The sequence below is a fragment of the Thermomyces dupontii genome (genome assembly GCF_041956625.1).
Source record: "Thermomyces dupontii strain NRRL 2155 unplaced genomic scaffold VTN31scaffold_2, whole genome shotgun sequence".
NCBI classification, from domain to species: Eukaryota; Fungi; Ascomycota; class Eurotiomycetes; order Eurotiales; family Trichocomaceae; genus Thermomyces; species Thermomyces dupontii.
Window position 1 is genome coordinate 1,603,733 of NW_027192308.1, and position 9,936 is coordinate 1,613,668.

Consider the following 9,936-nt stretch of genomic DNA (forward strand, 5'->3'; position numbering starts at 1 on the left):
GCGACGCGAGCGGCGTGAACGGGAGGTGGCTCGATGATGCGGAAGGCGTGGCCAGATTGATGCTGCGCCTGCTTGCAAGTGATGATCGTCTGCTGATAAAGCTGGTTTCGCTTTCAGACATTCCATCATCGACTGCTTCACGGTAACCATAACGCAGTGGCCCTGTGAACGAGATTGGCGACGGCCCCTCCTGGCTTCCCTGATTTGGGCTCGAAACGTCGTTCTTATGATTGCAATCTCCGTCGGGCGACGCTGACTTCATCGAGCGCGTAAATGTCTGGCTAGAATACGACACGGCCGGGGATGCGACTGCTTCAGGACTCGCAATGTTCTCAGAGTTTTCGCATCCTTCTTGGAACGTGGTGTCCTCTGCTTGGAAATGCCGCCGCTGTTCGTCCTCTACCTGCTCTGGTTGGTTGTCTTCACTACTTTCGATGCCGTCCGCGTCATCAGACACCCTATCTGGCTCTTCCGTACTTTGATATGATCCAGCTGCATCCGCATGCTGTTCATACAAAGGTTCAACAGCTTCATCACTGGATTCCCTGTCGGTTTCGTCCTCACTTGGGTTCTCCTGATCCTCATCAGGATCGTCCTCCACAACCATGAAACCAGGATGGCGGTCACGATGTATACCATCTTCCTGAATGTCTTCTTGAACAGCGGGCTCGTCGGTTTCATCGGAAGCTCCATCACCGGCCGTATCCGGTTGATTCAGTTCAACATCATCAGACTCAACGTCACTGGACTCAAAGGTTTGTGGCTGGGGACCCTCATCATCATTTTCAGTTGCTTCCTCGCCCCCTGCACCAAGTTCATGCTCGTTTTTTTCGGCATCTTCATCTGCGTCAATGTCTTCTTCCATGTGTTTATTGTCAATCTCCGGACTTAGGAGCGAAGCATCATCACCGTCGGGCAGTGTCTCGACCGTTTCATGCTCAGTGACCTCACACGTTTGGCCGCCATCATCAGTATTGGTAGGCTCCTGCAGGGCATCTGCAGTGTCAGGGAAAGACATGTTGCCAGCTTCACCAATATTAGCTGTTTCTTTTTCTTTGGAATAATCCTCGTCAACATCATCGGCGCTCGTTTGAGCAGCTTCCGTTTCAATATTAACGGCAGGAGATCCGACAAACTCAACTTCATCATCGGTTTCATCGGCATCTTTCTTGCCCATCACAGGCTGATCGATAAAAACGTCATCAGGATCGTCCGGTACTGTGTTCTCGGGGATAAGCCCGGTATTCTTGAGCGTGTACACCCTCCGAGGTGACTCGGCAACTCTAAGATCACTGGACATATCCATCTCGACGTCATGATCATCATCATCAAAGAGTTTCCTTGAGCCCGGTGCTACTCTCCGGAAAACGAAAGGAGACTGGACCCTCTTCGCGGGGCTTCTCAAAAAAGGTTTGTCATTGAATGGCGTACCTGGAGCTCCCTTCTGCGGGGAGCCGAACAGAGATGCAGCAAGATTCGCACCTTTCCTTGGAGATGCTTTCAACGGCGATGCCGTCACCTTCTTGGGCGTGCTGGCCTCTTGTGTGCTTTGCAGTCGTTGCTCACTGCTGGCAAACAGCGGACCACGCCGAGGAGTTTCGCGGAAAAGTTCCTTGGATGACCTTCCTGGGAGTCGTCGGGCAGGACTCATGGCCAAAGTCGGCTCTTTTACGACGGCAGATGGCGGATGCTGCGCAGAGGGAATGTCATTCTCATTGAGCTCCTTTCGAGGAAAAGGCTCACGGGGCGTATTCGGTCCGACGAAGTTGACTTTTTTTACCGGAGATAGCAGAACAGTGGGCTGTGCCGCTTTCGCCGGTGATTTGGCAACAAGTGTATGAGTCGTCTTTGCACCACTGAGCTCATCGTCCTCCGCATCGGACTCTGAAGAATGCGAGGGCTTTGTGATTTGGGTCGTTTTCTTGGGTGACAGCGGCTTCCCTGCGGACTGTGACTTGGATGGGCGGCCTCGAGTCGTGGTTATCGAAGCCTTGCGGACCGGCTTTGCCCCTAAGCCCGCTTTGTCGGAGTTCTTAGTTGGTGCAGGTGCAGGATCGGCAACCTCGTCCAAATCGGAGTCGATGAGATCACTGAACGTCACTTTTTTCTTCTTGACAGTCTCACTTATTTGCCGCGACTTGGCCAGGCGAGATGTGCTAGACGCAGTCGAAACATTAGTAGAGCGTTCGACGGTTGCTTTTGCGGCAGCTGGAGCTCGGCCCCGAGGCTTTCTCGCTACAGCTGTCTTCGTCTCTGGTTCGGCAATCTCCTCAGAGATGACGGCCTTCGGCCGACCCTTGGTTGATTTGGCAGTCGAGGGTTCTGTGCTTGCTGTTCCGGTCGTTTTTGTCCTCGCGCGACCAGTTTTGCGTTTTTGTTCATCCAATCGATTCATCTCGTCTCTCGGTTCCGCAACTGACGGCGCGCTCGTGGGAGGTCTTCCAGCTCGCCCTTTTGTTCCCGACGTCTTCTTTGATGGCGCCGCTCGCCCAATCTCGTCATCAGTATCCTCGTTGAGAGAGTCATCGGTTATTTCCGCCTGCGTTGTTTTGGGCTTTCTGCCCTTGCGTGTAGGCTCGGACGCTTTCGTAACCCGATCGGCGTTGTTCATTTGCAGTCGCGTTTGAGCACTAGTACTCCTCTGCCGACGATTCAGATGCTGTGGCGGTATGACGGTGGCGCGCGCCATATTGGTTCCGGTTGTTGTGGTCTGTTGACGTACGCGTTCATCCGCTAATAGTCGACGGTGTTGTTGTTACGCGACCGGTGAAACCGTTCGATATCCATGCACGCATTGATTAGAAGAAATGCGAAGAAACGGCCGGAGCGTGGAGTTGATCTTTTCAAGATCGAAGCGCGCCAATGCAGGCCGGGTTGACGAAGCTAATTAAAATGGCTCCTAGCGTGGTCCGAGATGAGGTTTGTCGCAGCTTTGGAGACTTGCGTTGTCCCAGCAACGGATGCGAGTTGCTTACTAAGTAGCGCAGTGCTCATACACATCAGAGACTTTCTACAGTATGTACGGAGTACTCCGTAACTATTTCCCAAATACGATTCTTCTGTACGGAGTACGGAGTACGAGTACTTATGTACTCTCTAACGACTCGTACTTGTGATTGTACCTAACCGTCCTAACATACTCGTAGTTTATGCGGTTGCTGCTGCCGAGTGTTGACACCCTATCCTTTCATCCCCTAAAGCTCAAGTTACTGTGAAGCTACCCAATTCCAATTCTCTTCCCGTCAGCTTCGTCTAATTCATCGCTCGCACACCACATAATAAGTTACGCTCAGCCAAGTTTCTCTCAAGCTCTTTTATATTTTGCTCCGCTTTCTTCCATTCACTTCAAAATGTCCGCAATGACCTCCATGACGGCCGGCAGTGACAGCCGCTTTATTTTCGACCAAACTGCTCTGTGCTTATCGCAGTCTGACGGTCCTTCATCCAATGCGCGCGCAATTCAGGAGCTGGAATTGAAGAAAAGTTGGCCCACGTTTGAGGACCTCCATGGTAAAGCCAACACTGTTGCGAAGGCTGTCGGCTTCTACCTCGGCATCGGACGGCCCAACAACAAGAATGTCGCAGGCCAGTACACCAGCTAGGTTATGCCCTCGAGTGTGGGGACAGCAGAGGAACAACTCAGACGGTGGGCAAGGGAAAAGACAGTCAACCTCCCACAGGAAGAATTGCCACTGGAAAGCAAGGGCTGTCCGAGATCGGTACACGGGCGAATGGCGGTTCCAGCTTAGGGAGCCAAAACACAACCATAGCTTGACCCCGAACGGGCAGCTTATCATCCTGGTCACCGACGACGAGGCCGCAACCCCGAGGTGAAGCGAATGATTCTGCAGCTCGCAGAACTGTCAAAGCTTCGTCACACCGATATCGCTGATGAAATTCGTCGCGAGCATCCGAACATCAAAATCACCACCAGTGATGTTTCGAACGAAACAAAATGCTGCAAGGAGAAAGAAGATGGCTTTTTTTACCAAAACGCAACTCTTCCTGGAGCATCTCCGGACCACCCCTGGCATCCTTCATCGGCTTTACCGAAAGAATGGCAGTCTCGATGGGCCAATGGAACGTGTTTTCTGTAGTTTTGACTTTTGTCTTAACTTGTGGAAACAGAATCCAGAGGTTATCATACTCGATTGTACGTAAAGGTCAACAGGTTTTATTATTTGCCACTTCTGCAGTTCAGTGGCTTGACCTGTTTGAATACGACGTTCAACATCGGGTACTGCCTCCTCCGGCGTGGAAACGAGGAGAGTTTCTGTTGGATTTTGGGTCGTCAGAGCGTCATTGGCTGAGAGAGCCATTCAACGCCCTTTCGTTATGATCAGCGATTATGACAGGGCGTTAAAAAAGGCGTGCCGCCAGGTCGTTAATGACGTACAACATCAAATCTGCCCTGGAAGCGTCATGAAAAATGTTGCATTGAACACCAAAAAGAAATGGGTCGGCTCCCTGACAGGCACTTCACTAAGAGAGCAAGGTGTCGGCAGCCATCTCCGGGAAGAAGATAATGACGGTGTTGAAGGAGATGATGGCGTTGGGAACAACAGTGAAGATGTAGAGGATGAGAGGGTTCCTGCGAGGGTTGGTTTGCATTATATCTCGGCAGACGATCGTCGGCATCTGAGCAAAAATCGCCGAACCATGCCTACAGTTGTAGCCCGAAGTCCGGCACCTTTTGAGTCCGGCCGTACCTGGGCTAGCAATACAGACGGTTTTCTCTCTGCTTGGTCTACGGTGGTTTATGCAGACACAGAGGAATCATTCTTGAAGAATTGGCACGCGTTGGGGGTTGAGTTTGAGGACCAAAGTGACAATTTAGACTGCAATCTGCTCCGTTGGAATTGTTTCTTACTAAAGTGTGACGCCGACAGATCTCGTAAAGTATGTGCGAGACACATACATCCCTTTGCGCAAGGAGGTCGCTCAGTTCGCTATCAAGACATATCGGAATTTTGGAGTCCGGGTGACCTCTCGTGCGGAGAGCACCCATGCTTGCCTAAAAAATTTCCTCAGGTCACGGAGCGACAATCTGCTTGGCTTTATAATCAAAGCGATCAAGAAAGCCCTCCGCCGCTTGGAGGAGAATTACAACCAGAAAGTGGCCATCCAAGAGTCGAACTTTGTGATGAAATACCGCCCACCTCCTATCATGGAGCAGTTACATTGGCATGTTAGTTTCGCAGGCCAACACTTGATATCTCAAGCAAGTGAAGATTGCATTAGAATACCTGGAGGGTGACCGGCAGGACAAGCGGCCCATTCCACGTTGCTCACAAGCGTTCTTGAAGCAGTATTGCCTTCCTTGCTACCATAAGATTAAGACGTTGCTGGAAGGGAACCTACCACTGAATGTTGGTGATATTGATCGTCACTGGTTGCTGCCGCGGAAAGAGGTAATCCCATTTATAATTCATTCTGTGTTGCCTGTTCGAAGAAAACGGAGAAGGATAGCCAACGGTGTAGCAGCCATTGGACCCCGAGACAGTGGCCCTGAGGAACGAACTGGACCCGGAAAAGGTAGCTGGTCGTCGCTGTCGGAACGGCCCTCAGCCGATGCTCTCCCAAGCTTCTTCCAAGAAAAAGAGGTCGGATGCAAGCGTTCGGAGGGACCCTTCCACGACGAGGCTCTTAAAGCTCGGAAAAGGCCGAAGAAGCTCACAACTGCGGAACTTTAGCAAGAGATGAATGTGCAGTTGCGGAGTTTACGGGAACAAATGACCATGGCGACTAATGACATGTTAGCAATGGTCACCCGAGCCCATCAGGGCCCATATTCCTTCTAGCCAACGCCAGGGCCTCAGCCGCCTGTAAACGCTCAATGGATGCCGCCATTCTCGCCGTTGAATGCTGGGAGTTGACCCTCAGGAGCATCCCAATCCCCGTTGCCTGTGATGCCGAGGCCTCCAGTACCTTCTTCGGTGCAATATTCGGCAAACAGTCAGCAGTATGCTCACGGTCAAATGACGAAAAAACCGTCGTCAGTCTACTGGTGTCCGATCACGCCTGGTCCACACCGGAGCTACTCGTGTTAGGGTTGGACACAGTGTCGAAACCACCCCCACGCCCGCACTACACCGTGAAATGGATATACCACCAGCGACGCCACGCGGCCACGCCGTCAAGGAAATAGCGCCGTGAACATGATAGGGGAGAGATAGGGGACATCGAACAGGTCGACACCCTGACGCACCCGCCCTGGCTAGACTCCAGGGTGGACCGATCAGCCGCCCAGCAAAACGACACGCCGGCCACCTTGGCGTGCGCCAGGAGGAAGGTCAACGAACAATTTAAACAAGCCTTCCGGGAATACTGGTCTAGCCGATGCCAAGGAGCTAGGTACTTACAGAGAGCTGGAAATGCCACTGGAGAAAGGCCCTAGGTACCGAGTGGAAACTCCCACGATCCACCCTCGGCAAACTCTACGCCTGCCGCATGGAACACGGCGATTTCGAAGACTACCACATCCGCTTCGGACACTACTTATTATTGAACATGGGGAGTAACTAGTTATTTTGAAACGAAATTGCAATTGTGGGTAGGGCACGTAAAAGGCGCTAAAATGCAACTAAACTCAACTAATACAAAAATGGTTAGTGATGGTCAAGGCGCAAAATCTATTACAAGTAGTCAGTTTACTCCGTACACAGGTCGCAACAGAATACATGTACCATCATGATGTAGGGCGCTGTCGGACCTTCGACGTGCCCTGAAACGAACGAAGTGAGTGAAAGGGTCCGAAGGCCGCACGAGGACCGACCGAACAGCGGCAAAAATTGTACTATCACGTGAGCTCCAAATGATGTTAGCCAAACAAAATCATAGGTCAACATTCCACTACATATCAAGTGGCCAAGTAAAAAAGGTCACGAACATTTCGCTCTACTCGTCCACCTGACGTCTTCTGCCAATATTCCGTCCTGCCTGTCGCTTCCAAACCAAATCTTGATTCCTTCTCTTGTATATTACCTACATCGTACTCCGTACGGAGTACATTCTCCTGCACTTCGATTACCTAGTAGCCAACCTGGATGGTCTCTTAGCCAAGGTTGGCTCCCCTGGTGGCGTTCCGTCAATGTGACCTACCTAATGTACCTCATAGGTATTTCTGTCAATAAATCGGTCTACATAAACTACTCGATACAGTGGAACTCTAATGTGTCTTCGAGTGGCCTACTACTACTGTTTGCGATTGTCCATTCGTACTTGGACAACTTGGAGCAAATGGCGACGTCCGTCTTCGTGTTAGACTCCTCGTCCCTTTTGAAAATTCTGGAAGAAACAAGACATTTCATAACGTCCTTCCAACAACAAACATCAACACATCAAAGGCCATCATGATAACGAATTGTTGCTGCTTTCAGGTCTGCCACACGGCTGCTTTCCACGGCGGAGCATTTTGTTCAAGATATTCGTCTCACATACTGCCTCCCTTCGATTACCTTTCATGAGTGTGCATACTAACGACCCTGAAATCCGATCAAGGCCCAGACCAGAGGTACAGTTACGGTTGGTGGTCAAGTCACTTTTCGGATCTGACGCCCTCAAACTTGTCCTTTTCTATAACGATAGTAGGTACTAATGAATGTTCAAAGGAAAGATGTGTACTTCCTCCTACTCCGTACAGAGTGATTACCAAATTTCATCCCTCTGTTCCTTGCTTGTCGAAGAACAGTTGCTTGCTAAGTCGCTACTTTCTGTCGACTCTCAAAGTCATGGCCTGAGCGGCATCTCGCCGTCCTACCTTCATTTGAAGTACAGTACCTACGCCCGCCGATCGCGATCCCCGCGGGACCATAAACTCAACTATACTATCATATAAATGGGGACGCCGCTGCTCCTACCGTCATACTGTTCGTCTCTCAGGGATTCCGCTCGAAGACTCGCCACGAAAAGGTGCTACCATACAATCTCAAAGAACTGTAGCTTTGTCATCTTCCTGCTTTGTCGGTCACAATCTTGTTCTTTGGAGTAAATGAACACAGCCGAAGACGTTCCTCCGCATGCTACAGGCTTATTGACTGCTTTGAACCGTCCTTTGGTGTCCATCATGCTACTCTGTCAATGACCAGCCTAACTTTTTCTGCCACCGTTTCCTCATACTGTCGCCTAAACCTCCTCGGTGGTGCCTCACTTCCATGATAGCCACCAGCGGTGATAACCGGCCTCCTCGTTCATGAACGCCGATCATAGATCCAACAACATCAACTCTGTCTCTCACACTAGGTAGGGGTCTGCTATCCCAACGACGACCTACTTGAAATACACAGTGGAGGTCGTAGGGAAATGTATCTTCTTCCATTTCAATGTCGAAATGCGGCACATACAGCCGCTCCGTGAAACCCCTGCAATCCTGCGAGTCCTGCCAAACCTCTCTGACGCGCGCTCTGAACCAAATCACAGGTCAACTCACGTCGGGTGGGTGCTGCTCACCAGGGAACCGCTCCAAATCAAACGCCGAAACTGTGAGCAAGGGTAATTTCGTCGACCGCTCCCTACCCGATTGTGCGTCCGACACGGTTCGGAGTTCGAACGGAGCAATCGACGGGTTGCATATCACCATATCATGATGATGGACGAGAAAATTGCTCGTCGCTCTGACAATCATATTGCTGGCAAAAGAGCGACCCTCGTCATTTTCGTACACCTGCCCGAAGGTTATATCCGAATGAAGGAAATCGCTCGCAGAGACAGGAACGTCGCAGTCCCTGCGGTGGCCGTCACCAACTGCCAATGATTTGTCGGATTTTGCATTTGCATCTCGGAAGCAAGGCGCATGAACGCATCCAAAGTGCACCTGTCGCTGCCCATTTTGCAAGGTCGATGCCCTTGAAACAAGCGTTGGCACTTTCGAAGCTCCGAACCAAGGAGCGGTAGATTTGAAGGCTCCTGCGTATTTTCGCCCACAACTGCGGCCCCTACACCCTAGGTTAGGCCTACCTCAAGATTGCTTATCACGTGGTTCTCCTCATTGTCAAGAGACGAAGTTAAGTAGGTTACAGTGGCTACCATTCTTCTTCCGCCGCGTTTAGGCTCAGGTCGGGCCGCCGGGGAAGCAGGGGGACCTCGGCCCGGCAGCGCCGATTGGCAGGAGTGACTAGTTGCAAAGAGCTGGGGCGATGTGCACACCAATCCAGACCTCGAGCCCATTGAGTGCTTCCAATGCTCGACTGGCTCAACCGACGCTTACTCACGTTGGATTTTCCCCAACTCAAAATCACAAAGAGAGATCGATTACTCGTGCACTAGTATGTACACCGTACATCACTCGTTATCAACAAGGATCTCCATCCTCTACGGCAGCTCAAGCATAGTATGCAAGTATGGAGACGCCTCCTGTCAACTCCACCCTTCCCGACGTACGGCCGTTCCCAGAGGCCACTGGCAGTGCCCAAGTTCTTCGTGACCGGAATTCTTCCCGACCCAAATCCATGTCCCTGGTCCCTGGTCAGTTGGTGTCTTTGCTCCCTGGAGTACTAGCTACTCCTTCAAGTACTGTATTGTACTATGGAGTCCACGTTGACTCAGTCATGGAGAGGGCAAACGTGGTTCAGTAAAGAGTGTTTAGAGTTAGACACCCCTGTCACGATTTACTCCATGCGGTGCCAGCTGTTACCCTTTGGCAGAGGTGCAGCAACGCCAGCGGGGGACGAAAAGTGAGCATCTCGGTCCGCAGGTATCTACGTTATCCACTTGCGCACATAAATACTGATCCGGGGCAGCGACCGCTGGTCACAGAAGTGCAACTTACAAAGACATTCTGACCGTTGAGATCAGCTCTTGGGAACTGTCCGAAAGGGTCCTGCATCCAAAACACGAACTTCATCCTTTCTATTTGAATCGTTGAGGTGTGATCAGTCAGTCATCGACCTTCCTGGAATTCAACAGAGGATTATTCCACCATGACGGAACCATCTGCTC

General features: G+C 51.2%; 1 protein-coding gene across 1 annotated transcript; it reads left to right on the plus strand.

Annotated features, from left to right (window-relative positions):
* Positions 1 to 4,422: 4,422 nt before the first annotated feature.
* VTN31DRAFT_2960 (uncharacterized protein) lies at positions 4,423 to 5,193 on the plus strand (the record flags this gene model as incomplete). Its single annotated transcript, XM_069403186.1, has 1 exon — positions 4,423 to 5,193. The coding sequence occupies one exon, from the start codon at positions 4,423 to 4,425 to the stop codon at positions 5,191 to 5,193; it is 771 nt and encodes a 256-aa protein (XP_069262393.1).
* Between the last annotated feature and the right edge of the window lie 4,743 nt (positions 5,194 to 9,936).